This window comes from Rutidosis leptorrhynchoides, chromosome 1 (genome assembly GCF_046630445.1).
Source record: "Rutidosis leptorrhynchoides isolate AG116_Rl617_1_P2 chromosome 1, CSIRO_AGI_Rlap_v1, whole genome shotgun sequence".
Lineage (NCBI taxonomy): Eukaryota > Viridiplantae > Streptophyta > Magnoliopsida > Asterales > Asteraceae > Rutidosis > Rutidosis leptorrhynchoides.
Genome location: NC_092333.1, coordinates 59,250,014 through 59,267,290, shown reverse-complemented (window position 1 = coordinate 59,267,290; position 17,277 = coordinate 59,250,014). Strand labels below are relative to the sequence as shown.

At 34.4% G+C, this 17,277-nt stretch overlaps 3 protein-coding genes across 4 annotated transcripts; 1 reads left to right on the top strand and 2 right to left on the bottom strand.

The window, feature by feature from the left end:
• Positions 1 to 270: 270 nt before the first annotated feature.
• On the bottom strand, positions 271 to 4,654 carry LOC139872766 (uncharacterized). The gene is made up of 6 exons (XM_071860714.1): positions 3,268 to 4,654; positions 2,620 to 2,952; positions 1,836 to 1,892; positions 1,625 to 1,678; positions 1,401 to 1,506; positions 271 to 286 (listed from the first exon to the last, which is right to left on the bottom strand). Exons 1-6 carry the CDS (start codon positions 4,652 to 4,654, stop codon positions 271 to 273), a joined length of 1,953 nt encoding a protein of 650 aa, XP_071716815.1.
• Positions 4,655 to 6,975: 2,321 nt separating this feature from the next.
• LOC139860272 (phosphatidylinositol N-acetylglucosaminyltransferase subunit C) lies at positions 6,976 to 9,175 on the top strand. 2 transcript variants are annotated; one of them, XM_071849041.1, is made up of 2 exons: positions 6,976 to 7,174; positions 8,012 to 9,175. In XM_071849041.1, exon 2 carries the CDS (start codon positions 8,034 to 8,036, stop codon positions 8,931 to 8,933), a length of 900 nt encoding a protein of 299 aa, XP_071705142.1. In that variant the 5' UTR covers positions 6,976 to 7,174; positions 8,012 to 8,033; the 3' UTR covers positions 8,934 to 9,175. The 2 variants fall into 2 exon arrangements, with proteins under 2 accessions (XP_071705142.1, XP_071705146.1); XM_071849045.1 differs by lacking the exon at positions 6,976 to 7,174 and adding an exon at positions 7,452 to 7,576.
• Positions 9,176 to 9,800: 625 nt separating this feature from the next.
• Positions 9,801 to 11,617, bottom strand: LOC139860266 (ubiquitin-NEDD8-like protein RUB1). Its single transcript, XM_071849036.1, has 3 exons — positions 11,402 to 11,617; positions 10,397 to 10,656; positions 9,801 to 10,114 (listed from the first exon to the last, which is right to left on the bottom strand). The coding sequence occupies exons 1-3, from the start codon at positions 11,492 to 11,494 to the stop codon at positions 10,006 to 10,008; spliced, it is 462 nt and encodes a 153-aa protein (XP_071705137.1). The 5' UTR covers positions 11,495 to 11,617; the 3' UTR covers positions 9,801 to 10,005.
• Positions 11,618 to 17,277: the final 5,660 nt, after the last annotated feature.

The window sequence follows — 17,277 nt, the reverse complement described above, 5'->3', positions numbered from 1 at the left end:
GACTCAACACTTTCTTTCTACCATATGCATGAAAAGTTATACATTATATTAATTAATTAATTTAGGTGAGTCCATTTTATGGTGAACGATATGTCATGGTACTAGATAAATGTAATGGGTCAGTGAGAAAAATAATATGTTAAGGTGGTGTTGATGTAATATGGTGTTAATGTAAAATACCTACATCATGGGTAATTGTAACGTCTATAAAGTGAGAAAAGAATACAATGAAAAATTTATACTGTAACTCATAAATTTCCCCAAATTTCATTATTTAAGCGGATACCTGAAATACATACACACGCAAATAGTATACATAGTAATATGTAGGAACATATTAGGGCTTCATTTGGTTGAGATAAAAAAAATACAAGAATTTTTTGCTCCGATGGTCCCTTGGTTCTACACCGATTTGCATGCGGCGTCCTGTCGTTTTGTAGCAAACTTGACCCCTTCATTTTACAAATGTTGTGTGGTGGTCCATTCGGTCAACTTTCGTCAGTTTCTTCTGTTAGCTTGAATTATGTACCAGACATGTGAGGATATTTTAATCCTTTTCCCTCTCTTATTATTTGACTCATCATTTTTTTCTATTTAACTTCATCTTCCACTTTACCCAAACTCAAAAACATTAATTTTATTAACTTTTACAAAACCAAAATCTCATTAAAATAAAATCAAAATAAGGAAAAAAATTAAAATACCCTTGAGAAAAATAAAAATAACACTTCGTAATAAGATTACTCGAAATGTCATATATTAGCACGCCGTTATAAGAGTGCTCCCAACGGTTTGTTCTTCCACCCCGTCCAGCCTTTAGTCCAGGAGGACGATGTTGGCAGCAAATAGTCCAGCTCTTAGTCCATCATTTAGTCCAGTTTTTAGTCCTTTTCCATGTTCATTTCAAGCAGATTTGTGGACGGAGGAGTGTGGTTATATGTGTGGTACCATTTGCTTCTTTAATTTTACATTTAATTAATTAATTAATATACAACAACAACAACAACAACAATACCCAATCCCACACTTGTAGGGTATGGGGGAGGTGAGACGTAGACAATCCTACCTCTACCCTAGGACAAAGAGAAGTCATTTCACCACCCCGAGTGAAACACTCACAAGGGTAGGGAAAGTCCTCCCTCTCTATGTTCGACGGATAAAGAGATTGCTTGCAACGGACCTCCGGCCAAAAAAAAAAAAAAAAAAAAAAAAAAAAAAAAAAAAAAAAAAAAAAAAAAAAAATGCCAACGCCATGAAAATGGTGGAACGAATTTCCATGGGTTTTAAAATGTTGCCTGGAATTCGATTTAGGCTCTAAGCGACAGTCAAGTCGCCAATAATTAGACGCTTGCTGATGGCTCCCGAAACAGCGCCGTAAAAAAGAAAAAAGAAAAACGTACCTTAGAGTGTACTGCGGAGCACAGGACGAATAAAGTAAAGCTGCATTAAGTGAGAAATAAACATATATGTCCACATACAGATAAAAACACAACATAGCAAGCCATTCTATAAGAATTAACATACAAACATACATAAAACAGTATCTACCCAACAAGCATACATACGGGAAAACCAACATACGCATACATAGATATAAAACATACAAACATACGAATATACATACCAACATACGGATATACATACAAACATACGAATATACATACAACCAAACATATAACTATACATACATATAAACATACAACCATACATAAATACAAACATACATAAATACATAAATACAATCAAAGACAAGCAGAAAAGCAAAACAAGCGAACATACAAACAACCAAACATAAACTTGCGAACAAAGTTAAATACATACATACAAACACGAACATCCATACATACACATAGAAACCCACATGTCCAAACTTACACCATCGATGCATGGGTCTAGAAAAAAAAAAAAAAAAAAAAAAAAAAAAAAAAAAAAAAAAAAAACCAGCAAAGAGCAAAGAGCAGAGTGAAAGAAGATACCCACACAGACCCACAAAACCACAAACACACAAACAAAACCAAAAAACCTACTCGTCTATTCTAATTCTAGTCCTCCACGCAACCCTATCAGAGGTCATGTCCTCGGTCAATAAGAGCTCCTTCAAGTCTAGCTTTATCCTATCTTCCCACCTACGCGTAGGTCTACCCCTTCTTCTTACGCCGTCAACCGTAAGTGTCTCGACCCTCCTAACAGGGGCAGTAGGAGGTCGTCTTCTCACATGCCCAAACCATCGAAGTCGTTCTTCTCTAAGCTTGTCGATGATGCTTCTAACTTTCAGGTTCTCCCTAAAAACACTATTAGGAATCATATCTAACATGGTTTTACCACATGTCCACCTAAGCATCCTCATCTCTGCCACCTCCATCCTCCTCTCTTGTGCTTTCGTCATAGGCCAACACTCTGATCCGTATAACATGGCAGGTCTAATTGCCACCTTGAAGAATTTCCCTTTCAGCTTAAGGGGGATCTTCTTGTCGCATAAGACTCCAGTCGCTGCTCTCCACTTCACCCACCCTACCTTAATTCGGTGCGACACGTCTTCATCTATCCTCCCCGATTTGTGTAGCACCGAGCCCAGGTATCTAAACGAAGTTTGTGGATGCAAGATCTGGTCTCCAATACAGATGTTCACTCCATCACTTTGTTCATCAACATTCCTATCAAAATCGCAACTAAGATATTCTGTCTTTTGTCTACTAATGTATAGACCGTTACTTTCTAAGGCCACCCTCCATTGCTCCAGCCTTCTATTAAGCTCCTCCTTAGAATCCGAAACGAGCACAATATCATCGGCAAAAATCAGGCACCAAGGGATGCATTCTTGTATCCCTCGAGAAAGTTCATCAATGATCAAAGCGAAAAGGAAAGGGCTAAGGGCCGATCCCTGGTGCAGGCCTACTTCTATTGGGAAAACTTCAGTATTTCCCACCGGTGTTCGAACACAAGACTTCGCCCCTTCATACATATCTCTAATAACATTAATATACCTACTCGAGATACTTCTGCCCTTAAGGGTCTTCCAAATCAAGTTTCGTGGCACGCAATCGTAGGCCTTCTCTAAGTCTAAGAAGACCATCTCTAGGTTCTTTTGCTTTTCTCTATACTTCTCCATAAGGTTCCTAATAATATGGATTGCCTCTATCGAAGAGCGCTTTGGCATAAAACCAAATTGGTTCTCCGAAACATTGGTTTCGCGTCGAAGTCTAGTCTCAATCACTTTCTCCCAAAGCTTCATAGTATGACTAAGTAATTTTATGCCTCTATAGTTACCGCAACATTGAGCATCCCCCTTGTTCTTATAGATGGGAATAGTCTCACTCAGTCTCCATTCCATAGGCATTTTAGAGCTTCGAAACGTCTTGTTAAAAAGGCAAGTCAGCCATCTAACACCAGTGTCGCCCAGGCACCGCCACGCCTCAATAGGGATCTGATCCGGTCCCACTGATTTATTTCTCCCCATCTTTCGTAGTGCCAATCTTACTTCCTCTTCGCTAATCCTCTCGCAATCTATGCTGTTATGGGATTGTTCTATATCAGCGTCTTGTAAGTCCTCGTGGCGCTCTGGTCTTCCCACTACGAAGAGAGATGAGAAATACTCTTCCCATCTTTTCCTAATTTCGTCTTCCTTAACTAAAGTTTGACCATCTTCATTTTTGATAAACTTGATGTTATCAAGATCCATGCGTCTTCGCTCCCTAGCTTTGGCTATCTTGTAAATATCATTAGCTCCCTCTTTGGAGTCAAGTTTCTTATACAGATCTTCATATGCATTTTCTTTTGCTAGGGCTACAGCCTTCTTAGCTTCTCTTTTGGCTTCTTGATATCTCTCTACAGCCCTAATTCTATCCGTCGGAGTCCCCTCCCCACCAGCAATGAGCTCCCTAAACCTTAGTTGCTTAAGCGCAACTTTGCTTTGAACCTCTTCACTGAACCACCATGATTCTCTAACAGCCCTATGGCCTCTACATGTACCTAGAGCCACACCTAGGGTTTCCTTGGCTACCTCTCTAATGGAGGACGCCAGACAATTCCACATCTGATCCGTGTCATCATTGGATATCATTTCTAATTCAGCATCCACTCTACCTATAACCGTAGTTTTAAAGGTCTCTGCCTTCTCTCCGTTCAACTTCTTCCACAAGATCTTAGGTTGGGCTTGTCTCACACTCTTGGTGGCCCGTCTCTGGAGAACCAAATCCATGACCAACAGTCTGTGCTGGGAGGAGCATGTCCAGGCAGTCAGGACCTTACAGTCTCCACAAGTCCTAAGATCCCCTTTGCGAATTAACAGGTAGTCAATCTGGGTACTATGGCCTCCGCTATGAAAAGTTGCTAACTGAGCATCCCTCTTCTTGAAAAACGAATTCACAACTGCCAAGTCGTGGGCAACAGCAAATTCAAGAATAGAGAGTCCTTCCTCATTTCTAGCTCCGTACCCAAAACCCCCGTGGACTCCCGCATATCCCTCAACATCAGATCCTATATGGCCATTGAGATCTCCACCAATAAGTAAACTATGGTCCGAAGGGCACATCCTCACAACCGCGTCTAACGATTCCCAGAAGTGTCTCTTTTCAGCATCTCCACGGCCCGCATGGGGTGCGTAAGCGCAAATTACCGTGAAAGTCACCTCCTGAATAACCAACCTAACCGACATAATCCTGTCGCTCCGTCTACCTACATCCACAACATACTCGTTGTAGGGTGGGCCAATAATGATTCCAACCCCATTCCTAGCTACTCTCGATCCCGAGAACCACAACTTGTAGTCATTGATCCTAGCCGCCCCTCGACCTTTCCATCTAGTCTCTTGGACGCACAAAATGTCCACTTTGCATTCTCGTAAAGTCTCGACCAGTTCATACCGCTTGCCGGTCAAAGTTCCCACATTCCAACTACCCACTCTAATCCTACCCAACCTCGCTAACCTATTGCCGCTTCTAGGCCCAACCGACCTACCCGCCCCAGAACCAGAAGGACATGACCTTAAGAAATCATAAGAACGTCTAGTGTCTATCTTACCAAACTACGAGCAGCTAGTAGTAAAAAAGATAAAGTAATAATAACTATAAGCAAGTAGAAGAAATATAAATAAAAAACAGGGAGTAAATAACAACGAAATTACACCAACGAAAAACAGTAGGTAAATTATTATATTATATATATTATATATAGAATTATAAGTAACCTAACCAAAAATTTAGCTTATAACAAGTTAGAAGGAAAAATACAACAATTATAATATGAAATAAAAGATGAGAAAAAAAAGTTGTTATATATATTAATATAATACAGTAATAAACTATCAAAAAAGCACAAATAGCATCCCAATACACAATCTACGATTAAAAAGATATGAAATAATAAGTTATTAATTTAATACTTAATTATAAATATAAAAATGGATAAAATAACTATCTATCTTGATCAAAGTACCGGCCAGTCAACCAAAACAGTTTCCAAAAAATACTAACAAAGAGGCAATTACTTGCTAACAAGATTAAAATAATTATATGAACATGTGCAAATAAAATAAGCAGCAAAGCAAAGTTAAAAAAAAACAGCAAATAGCAGGTAACTAGATAAGCGTAAGACAGAAGAGGTGGTGTATCAAGTTTCATAAATAAAAGCAATAAATCTAGGCAGGTGAATAATGAATTAAAACAGGAACGTAGAAGCAATGGAGAAAGTGGAGAATGTAACCGGCCAGGAGATAATTTTTCCGGCAAGGTGGCCGGCGGTAGCCTAGCAACAGCAGTCCGGGAAACCTACAGCACCAGACCGTCGCCGGATTCAGACCGGAGAGGTTTGAGATAGGCCGGGAAACAAACACCAAGTCTTGCCGGAAAATTTTTCGGCGCGTGGCTAGTCCGATTAGTGGACCCAAATTATTTGAGGAAGTATGTCATTGTTAGTAGTGTTTAGTCCTGAAAAGTAAGTGCTGATGTGGCAGTTAGTCATTGAAAGGAAGTGTTGTCACCATTGGTAGCAGTATAAGAATCAAGTTTGTTTCATCGGTCAAGATTATATTTTAGTTTTTCATGTTTGATGTGCAACTAAAATAACGACGAGAGTATCAATTCTAATTTTACTATTTTTTCCTGCAATCTACGTATCAGCAACGAATCCAGCTCCTAATTGTCTCTCAAGTTCAGATTTGCTCCCATTAATATCAATTCGTAGGCTTCTGCAAGATGAAGTAGCTGTATCTAAGATTGTGGTAATTAGTTAAGTTGAATTCATATTCAAAGTATATGATTCTTCACTTTATGTTTTTTGAGTTTCGATCTTTCATTATTCTTTTTCAAATATCAAGGTTTTTGTAGCTTCTTTTTATGTGTTTAATTGTCTTCCTCAAAAGAAGGTATTACACTAGCGAGAATTGAAGAACAGATAGCTAAAGCAAGACGTCAAATTCTCAAATCGATTGTTGAAAAAAGCTTTGTATTGAATGAAAATAATGGGAGTTTGCTAATGTGTTTCAGAAAAAAAATTTCTCTTTATTTAGGTTTTCTTTTAAATGGGAATTTGATTTGATTTGATTTTGAGAAAGTTAAAGAAATTTTTTTCAGTTTGGAAATTAGAATATTTCAGTTTGGAAATTAGAATATTTCAGTTTGGATAAAGTAGAAGATGAAGTTAAAGAGAGAAGATGAGTCAAACAGAAAGGTGATAGTATATCCACTTACTAAGTTGATGGATACACTCAATATATCTGTAAATCTGTAATACCCTTAATGGTGCATTGGACAATTTTTTTTATGTTAGGAATAATTTAACGGTATTATTGGAAGAGAGTGTAAAATAATTGTAGATTTATCAAAAAAAAAAATTGGAAATACCACTATCCAAGAAAATGACTAAAATACTCACATTTGACACATGCTTCAAACTAACATAAGAAATTGATGAAAGTTAGTCGGAGAGACTACTCATGCAATATTTTTAAAATGAAGGGATAAGTTTGCTAAGAAAAAAAATAACAGGGACTCCACATGCAAAACAGGTAAAACCAAAATAAACAACGGAGAAAAAAAAAGTCAAAATACAATGCAAAAAACATTATTCATCTTCACCGATTGCAACAATCTACCTCCGCCGCGTCGTCGCCGTCGGCCACGCTGTCATCGCCTCTGCCGTCATGTATTTTCCGTGATTTATATGTTCGATCGATCAGGTAAAACTTTGTTTATATTACGAATTAGTAGAATTTAGGGTTTCAGATCTGCGATTGCTAACGAAAGAATAAGTTATTGATTTAACGAAATTAGGCGTTATCATAGTAAAATGATCGTGTAAGGGTTCCTGACTTCTGTCAAACGCATATGTAGTTTATAAATAAGCTTTTGAAAACTTGTAATTGAATTTTGATTTTGAAACAGTAAAAGCTTAAGTAATGGTGTCAGGTATCATGCAGGCATGTAGCAATATAAGCTTAGGTGAAAAGAAAAAAAAAAGAAAAAAAAAGGTGTGGTGGTTTAATCTTTATTTACTTTCACTTACTGGAAGCATCAATTAAGACAATCTTTATTCGTATTAGTTTGGATATCATCTTCGTGACTTCGTTTGTTTTGTTTAGGTTTGTTCTCTTTTGTTGGTTTAGTTGGGTCAACTCTCATTATTTCGTTTTGCATCTTTCATTATCTTTGAGTTCTTAGTTTTATAACATCAGTACAACTCAGTAATTCATCAAGACAAGTGTACAACAACTACCACCAATCCACCATAACCTCATGAGTCATGAACTTCACAAATTCGAATAACTCATACCAATTTGGTCTTGCAGTCAAGATGAACATACAATTGTAAACATCATTTCACACATTTCGTAGAAGTAGTAGAATATATAATATCTGAATTTACACCCCTTCTGTTTGAAAAAACATATCTGACCTAAAAAAAGTCTTTGACCAATAATAAAATGCTGAAACTACCCTTTAACAACCATTAGACTTCTGGACCATAATCGATTTCATAAAAAATATCTAACGCTTTTAAAAATTTTTTTTTCTAGGTTCAGCATTCTATAAAAAATAATGGATAGTTGCGTCACCCGAACACCAAGGAGATGGAAAAAAGTTGCATATGGAGGGATGCAGCCCGGGTTTGACGATAATCATACAGACGAGACTTTCCTTCAAGAAATGGTCATGAATGCAAATGTCGTTAAACGAGACATGTTAAAGGTGATGTTAGACTCGATTTCCATTTCTCAATATCTTTGCATCGTAGCACTTGTAGTTACGGTTTGGACCTACACTTTAAGTTCCACCATAACTTCAAGTTTTCTACTAATTCTTGATGTCACCCTTCTCGCATCAGGCTTTTTTATTCTTTTTTTAACTGCCAATATGCTTTCATTCATTCTCCTTCTCAATTATGTAATCAAAATATCTTTTTTCATAACGGGTCTATACGTCCTGTCTCCAATATACCACACATTGACCCGATCGATTAGCTCCGACTCCATATGGGCGTTAACTACATCACTAATTATTCTCCATCTCTTTTTACATAATTACTCTGGATCAACCATAAAAGCTCCAGGAGCTTTAGAAAATCCAACATTAACTAGTAATATTTCTCTTAATTCTTCCATTGTAGCTTCACTTTTAATTGCTTCTCGTCTTCCTTCAAGGCTTCTTGTATTTGCTATCATTTTGTTTTCTTTGCAAGTTTTCCTCTTTGCACCATTAGTGACCTATTGCCTTAAAAAGTACTCGTTTCGGTTGCACCTATTTTTCTCGTTTGTGTTGATGGCAACAACTTTGACTTGTGTTTATCAGCTGCACAAACTACTGTTTGTGGTTTTGTTAGGGTTGATGGTATTTGTTAACTTGGTGTGTCCTTACTGGTTAATCAGAGTTCAAGAGTACAAGTTTGAGATTAACGGTCCATGGGATGAAGCAAAGTTGTGTTTCAACATAACAGACTGAAAAGGCTTGTTCTTTCTTATTTTTCCAAAATTTTGTACAACTCCATAGAGTTATTTTTAGCTTCTTCACTACAATTTTTGTATTTATCATTTTATAGTTCATGTCTTCCTCATGTTGTATTAATTTCCCTTCTTTGATTCAACTTAATGTATGTTGCCATGTTTGTATAATATGATAATTTTTGGTATATATGATAAAAAAAAAATCTGGTTGCTGTTAAAAAATTAGCCGTGGACATAATACCTGCTGGTTCATTTGACATAAACAAAAGTACAAATACCGAACTGTTATAAATAAAAAGCTACATTTTTGTTGTAACCATATTTAGCAGACTTGTTTATAACAAGCTAGACTACAAAAATTTTCTACCAATTTTCAGGGAAGCAACTGGCTTGACCAACACAAACTTATATTACCCATTTTGACATTAACCAACACAAACTATATTATTACCCATTTGACATTAACTTGAGTTATTAACCAATTTAGATTACCATTGTTTGGCGCACGGATGATTGGTTGAATACCTTAAAACACTTCTAAATGTGCAAGTTGTTTAAAACAATATTTGATTTATGATTCCAATGTATTGTTAGATTACCAAATGGCAGCAGCATTTGAGCAAGACATCACCAACGTGCACTGGTTAATATTTATATAGTTCAACGAGCCAAACCAGACCAGACTGATGTTTCGACATCAGACATATCAGTCTTTCACGCAACGTTCATGGCTCACATGGAGATTCAATTCAACCACCCAAAACACCTCAGGAGGAGATACTGAGTTTAAACGAGGGTTTCTAAACCTAGCTTGAATTCAGAATGATTCTCCCAAACCAAGAAATATAATAAACGAACACAAAAGTTAAATTTCAATGCAATGCAAATGCACCAAGAAAATAAAACCGGCAGTAAATGAAGTACAAATAGAAATACGAAAAACATTGTCATGGGGACAATCAAGACAGACATGTCTCATGGAGTGTTAGCTCAATTATGTAAGCTTTAATAAACATAGCATAATAGCAGCAGTAGCAGTAGCAAGCGGGTCAGTCAGCATCTTTTAAAGATTACCAACCACCTCTTAGAGCAAGAACTAGATGCAGTACAGACCCTCCTTCAATGTTGTAGTCCTTAGCTGTCTTGTCATCTGCAAGCTGCTTCCCAGCATAAATCAACCTGCACAATACACTTGGACTATTTAGTTACCCACTTCAACAACCAAAATTATATCAATTTACACAAAAAAAAATCTTATGTGTACTTGTGGACGAATATGTTTGGACCTAGATTGCTTAACTTAACCGACGTTTATATCATCAATTAACTTAGGCAACCCCAAATTGTATGCATATTTATATCCTATGATGTTTAAAACTTGTATTCAATATGCACCCCAGTACCCCATTAGTAAGAAGTGAAATTATTATTTGTTCCTTTAATAAGAGGCGAGAAAAAAACCTTTGCTGCACAGGAGGGATTCCTTCCTTCTCTTCAACTCTTTCCTTGATTCTATCAATTGTATCAGTTGGCTCGATGTCGATTTCAATTTCTTTCCCAGTAAGAGTCTTGACCTTGATCATAGTTCCTCCTCTCAATCTTAAAACAAGATGAAGTGTTGACTCTTTCTGAATGTTGTAATCAGCAAGTGTTCTTCCATCCTCTAATTGCTTCCCAGCAAAAATCAATCTTTGTTGGTCCGGTGGAATGCCCTCTTTGTCCTTCATAATACCAACACAACCCTCAAATCATCAACTAAACTTACATCACAAATGAAACGTATCCACATAATTCAAAGATAACGTGAAAAAGTACAAATTGTATATAACAAAAACTGAATAAGATTCATATATTTACCAGGGGAGGCAGTTCCCAACCCAACAACAAAAAGAATGGGCTATATAATTATGTATTATCGTTATATTTTCATATTAATGGTGTACCTTCAAAGCATTTTATACTGTTATTTATCATGTGCCCTCAAAATATTCTGACACTCCCCTATTATTCACTCGTAACATGATTAAAACCATCACAGAATCAGATTCTACAATAGCCTGAAACGATATGATATATACATACACAAGTATCTATAGAAGTAAACTAGCATACAACATCATTATCCAAAAGAGGAGTTTCATTGATCAGTCATCTCCATCTACGACCTGCAGATGATGAACCATAAGGTCTGTCTTTCGGATGATCGTTCTAGCAAAATAAATTCATAGCCAGTCATATGAACTTTATTAATGGATTCTATTGACGAGAGATTGGGCTCTAATAATCGTGATTTTGTGAAACAGATGCGAGTAAATTATACATATATTCAATTACGAAACAGGTCTGAATTTAAAGCTAAATCAACGCATAAACATATTACTTAATTTAAACAGTCGAGTAATAGCAAAAGTAAAACCCTAATTCTAAAAATCAATGATTCGTAAAATCAGGATAGGAAAGTAGAACCTGGATCTTGGCTTTGACATTATCGATGGTATCGCTACTCTCGACTTCGAGGGTGATAGTTTTTCCGGTTAGGGTTTTGACAAAGATTTGCATTTTTTCTTCTTCTTCGCGGTTTAAGTTTTTGTGTTAGGGTTATTGGATTTTAATTGAAGGGTAGATACGAATACAATACGATTATTTATATGGATCTGTACACGATTACCGTACGATTTTACGAGAATATATATATATATATATATATATATATATATATATATATATATATATATATATATATATATATATATGTGCACATCAAAGCTGCGTTTAAATAACGCGGGCCGTTTGACTCTTTAGGTCAGAATGCTTATTCCCGATTAATACTATTTTGACCAAATATGTTAATCAATATAAATATAAACTAGTGAAATAACCCGTGGAATCACGAGTTTGTTTAAACGAAACAGTTTAATGATATATTTTAGTTATTAAGTGAATTTAAATGCTAAAGTCATTTAGTTTAATGACCCGGCGGATTTCGACTAAGAAACTTCTCGTTGTTTTTACAAACACATTGATGTACTTAACTTGGTCGGAATAAATGAGCTACATTTATTCTCTCACCATCATCTTTCAATTTTCATCACAATTAATATTTTCCTTGTCATAAAAAGCCTACATTAGAACCTTTTATTCAGACGTGTATTTCGCATACATATATAACGTAATGAATCTCGTAAAGAGAACTCATATTTGAATTTGAATGATAATATAATAATAATTAATAATTAATGAGAGTGAACTTTTCCCCGAAAAACATAAAATAAATAAATAAGTAGATTTAATTTAATTAATCATTAATTAGATTAATGACATCACCTTAAGGGCTTAGATTTTTTTTTTTTTTTTGATTTTTTCTTATCAAAGGAATTAACTTAATAATGACATCATTATTATAGAATTTTAATAGAAACTATAGATTAGTCCAACCTTATACAATTTTTTTTTTTTGGGAATTAATTACTATTACTATTACTATATTATCTAATACTCCCTCCGTCTCATTCCAATAGTCCACAGACAAAAAACACGCAGTTTTAGGAAATCACACTAACTTAATTTCTCCACCAATGAAATATCTTCTCTCTCCAGATCTACCAATGAAATATCTTATTTCCTTTCTATTTATGGAAGTGGACTATCAGAATGAGACAGCCCAAAATGGAATACTGCCATATTGGAATGAGACGGATGTAGTAGATAAATATGATGAATAGTAACTAGGGGCATTTTGTCCTTTCACCTTCTTTTTTGTTCTAATTAAATTTCACTACACCAACAAAGACCCCACACTTTTTTCAAATATTCAAATCGACCCCCCAAACAGGGGGTAAAGTGTAAAATAATCATTTTCATAAAAAAATCTTAAATAAACTCCAACCAAATATTCAACGTGTCATATCTTCTCGCTCGCAATGAGTTAAATTTTTCCGACAACATCGTTAAACTCGAAATAATTTTAGAAACACAATGTCACTAACTATACGCAAAACGGACGCTTTTTAAAAACGCTAAATATTTGGGGTACTTTTCATACACGTTGATTTTGCGTTAAATTTTTAAAAGTCGATAATTACATAGCTAAACGCGGAGATGGACATATATTGTTAATTTAAAATAACATTTAAATCTTTCACGGGTTATACCTTTTAGTTCGACTCGAGTTGCGCTTCAACGACATCATTCTTTAGCCACGAAATAATTTTACAAACTAAACGCACTAAAATACATTGAAAACCGAACCCCCGACGCGAAGCGAGGGTTCAACAATTAGTTTTTATCTATATATCACAAGTCACAAAAGTAGAGTTTTTTTTAACTTATGTTTGTGTTGTGGAAACTTATTTGAGAGAATAGAGTACTTTCACAAATAATTGTCGTTTACTATTTTCTTTTTGTTTTTATTGAAACTATAATAATAATTTACATGGATGGAGGTACAATTTAAAAAACATTAAGAAACAAGCTACCAACGGCCTTCAATCTTCTCCCGGTAGCCACTGTCATCATCTTCCTCACTTACCAAAGCCGACTCACATTATTGACTACCCTCGTAACTGTGACGACCCGGAAATTTCCAACCAAATTTAAACTTAATCTTTATATGTTTCCGACACGATAAGCAAAGTCTGTAATGTTGAGTCTCAAAATTTATGAACTATGTACATGGATTCATTTAACCTTTAACTACTCCCGACGATTCACGAACAATTGTGTGTAAGTATATATATATATATATATATATATATATATATATATATATATATATATATATATATATATATTGATAATGCTAAAAACGAACATATATTTCATAGCATTATCCTTCAAGAAAGACAAGCTTTTAATTGCAATTGTTCTATTTACAAGTGATATTCGTTTAAATATTAAAAGGTGAAGACAAAAGACAGATTCGACGATTTGAAGACGCAAATGACCAAAAAGCTAAAAAATACAAAGTACAATCAAAGTGGTTCAAATTATTGATGAGAAACGTCTAAAAGTTACAAGAGTACGAGCCGCGGAACGCAAAGTACAAGATATTAAATAGTACGCAAGGACGTTCGAAAATCCGGAACCGAGACATGAACCAACTATCAACGCGCGACGCAACGGGCCTAAAATTACAAGTCAACGATGCACAAGAATATAATATAATATATATATAATTATATAAAAATATATATATTATATTATATATTGAATAAATACGAGCAGCCCACGTTTAAAATGCAATGTGATCAGGAGATGGCTGTCATGCGATCGCATGGCCTGGTAGCCTTAAACCCATGCGATCGCATGGCTCACTGTAGCTGGCCAGGTTCTATAAAAAGGCAGTTTGCTTGACGTTTTATATACACAATATATTATCTATCTCTCACTCTCTTAAATATATATTTATATTTATATATTAATTATAATTTTAATATTAAAGTTTAATAATAATAAGGTTATGTTAGCGAATGTTTTAAGTTTGTGAGTCGAAACTCTGTCCGTGTAACGCTACACTATTAATACTCATTGTAAGTTATGTTCAACCTTTTTAAATTAATGTCTCGTAGCTAAGTTATTATTATGCTTATTTAAATCGAAGTAATCGTGATGTTGGACTAAATATTAAGACGGGGTAATTGGGCTTTGTACCATAATTGGAGTTTGGACAAAAGACCGACACTTGTGGAAATTAGACTATGGGCTATTAATGGGCTTTATATTTGTTTAATTGAATGATAGTTCGTTAATTTAATATAAAGATTTACAATTGGACGTACCTATAAATAACCACATACACTCGATCGGACACGATGGGCGGAATATTTATAAGTACTAATAATCATTCATTTAACCGGACATGGGAATTGATTAATAGTCAATGAACTCATTAAAACAGGGGTGAATTACATATAAGGACACTTGGTGTAATTGTTAATAAAGTATTAAAACCTTGGATTGCACACAGTCGATAACCTGGTGTAATCATTAACAATGTATTAAAACCTTATTACAGTTTAAGTCCCCAATTAGTTGGAATATTTGATTTCGGGTATAAGGATAATTTGACGAGGACACTCGCACTTTATATTTATGACTGATTTCGGGTATAAGGTTTAGGTATATCCACTCTATAAATAAATAAATAACTTGTGTAAAATTGTATCGTATTTAATAGTATTTCGTAGTAAAAATATAACTATTTCGTATACACCTCGCATAACATCAAGTATTTTTGGCGCCGCTGCTGGGGAACATCTTTAACGCCGAAGCGAAACGCTATTAAAAAAAGATTTTTTTTATTTATTTTTGTAAAAATACGTTTTAAATTTTAAAAATACAAAAATATAAAAACAGAGAATATATATATATATATATATATATATATATATATATATATATATATATATATATATATATATATATATATATATATATATATATATATATATATATAAGAGTTTGTTTAAAATATATAAAATTATAAAGTATTCCTATTTCTATTTTAGTTTTTAAAATATAAGTTTTTATTTATATAAATATTTTATATAAGTTAAAAACAAAGAAAAAAATATATAATAGAATTCGGGCCTGGTACTGTAGAAGCCCAACATTCAGGCCTGGTATCCAACACCATGCGACCGCATGGATATATAACACTCAACTCATGCGATCGCATGAGTTGATGTGACAGGTCTGGTACCTTAGTTGATCCAATTAGGGTTACGATTTAATAAATATAATTATAATTAATTAATTAAATTAGGGTTTTATATTTTATTATTTAGTTTTAATTTTAGTTTTATTTTAAGTTTTATTTTAAGTTTTAATATTATTATTAATTATATAGATTAATACTTTTATAAAATAATAATATAAAAATAATATTTTTATAAAATTGTAATTTTATCATTTTTTTAGTATTTTTATATTTTGTATATTTATCGTTCGTAATTAGTTTTAAGATATAGTTTTTGCCGTAGTTATTTTTATTTCTAGAATTCTAAGATTTGCCGTAAAATCCCTTAAGTACTCTTTCTTTAGACTAAGATTTAGGTGCTTTAAAATTTTACGACGTCGCTTATCACTTTAATATTTTATAAATTTTAGTGCCTTTTAGGTTATTGCCGTTTTGGATATAGAATTCCTTTAAGTTTTAATTCCTTTAGACGCAACTTTTAATATTTAGTTTGTAGACTTTTAAGTTTCGACGCTGCATTTTATTATTTTTCGACGCTTATTTTTTGACCTTTTATTTTTCGACATTTTTCGATGCGCTCTTTTTCTTTCTCATTTCTACGCTCTAGTTTTTAGGACATAGAATTTTCTTTATTTTCTTTAAATTTCGACGAAAAATTATTTTAAGCGGTTAAATTGATAGACATCCAAAATTTTCTGGTTCGTAGTAATAGTTGGATTTGTTAGTGGCAAGTTGTGGGCTTCCGATTTAAAGGGTCCTGGCTACCTGCTGCATCTATTGGCTATTCGAAACGTGGGCAAAATCAGAAAAGTCTATTAATTTGATAGCTTATATAATTTTTATCTTTTATAACTAATAGGATATTCAGTGAATGCACCGAGCAAAACGTTCACCACCTTTCATACGTTCACCACCTGTAACTCGATCAAGACATCTAGTCAACATTGTCGCCGTTGATTTTTCTTTAGAAATGTCATCTAGTCGACCAAGTACTCCAATTCGAATTTTCGATAATCCATTTTTTGAACCCGACCTCACAATTGAGAATCCGGAGGATATTCAGGGACAGTTCAGAGATCCTGAACCACTAATCATTCCTCCTGAACCACAAATTACTCATCCAGAGATTGTCGAGGAAGAAACCATTAAATCAGAATCCTCTAGTGATTCAGATTCAACAATTTAATCATGAAAAATCTGGAACCTCTAAGTATGGAAGACCGAATGAGGGCTAAACGCACTGGCCAAGGTCATGCAATTACTCAACCAGACATTAATGTGCCAGATTATGAAATCAAAGGACAAATCCTACATGTGATGCCCCGTACAAAACCATCGTGTACGAATTATCAACAACAAGATCATTACAAAGTCAAACACTATATGCGTTTTCAAAACAGGTTTGTATTCAAGATAAAAGGTGACGTCATAACTAACGTCAAATGTTTTACAATCAAAAGTGTGCTTCAATGAACAGAAGCAAATAATAGCAGTACGTGACCCTTAGGTCGTTACAAATCATTGTTCAAAAGTATTAAAGTTATGAATGCGGATAAACAGTTCATGCGGTGATAACTCTAGAGCAGCGGGTGTCTACAGCAAGACTAGTACACAGCGGAAGCAACCTCAAGCACCTGAGAAAAAC

Excerpts from the sequence above, each read along its gene's own strand:
- LOC139872766 (XM_071860714.1), bottom strand. The coding sequence starts at position 4,654 with ATGTCGGTTAGGTTGGTTATTCAGGAGGTGACTTTCACGGTAATTTGC. Across the intron at positions 1,893-2,619 it reads AAGTGATGGAGTGAACATCT|ACCCATGCATCGATGGTGTA; the intron begins GTATTGGAGACC and ends TTTTTTTTCTAG. Across the intron at positions 1,679-1,835 it reads TTCTATGTGTATGTATGGAT|TTATATGTTTGGTTGTATGT; the intron begins GTTCGTGTTTGT and ends ATGTATGTATAG.
- LOC139860272 (XM_071849041.1), top strand. The coding sequence starts at position 8,034 with ATGGATAGTTGCGTCACCCGAACACCAAGGAGATGGAAAAAAGTTGCA.
- LOC139860266 (XM_071849036.1), bottom strand. The coding sequence starts at position 11,494 with ATGCAAATCTTTGTCAAAACCCTAACCGGAAAAACTATCACCCTCGAA. Across the intron at positions 10,657-11,401 it reads ATGTCAAAGCCAAGATCCAG|GACAAAGAGGGCATTCCACC; the intron begins GTTCTACTTTCC and ends GGTATTATGAAG. Across the intron at positions 10,115-10,396 it reads ATCCCTCCTGTGCAGCAAAG|GTTGATTTATGCTGGGAAGC; the intron begins GTTTTTTTCTCG and ends TGTATTGTGCAG.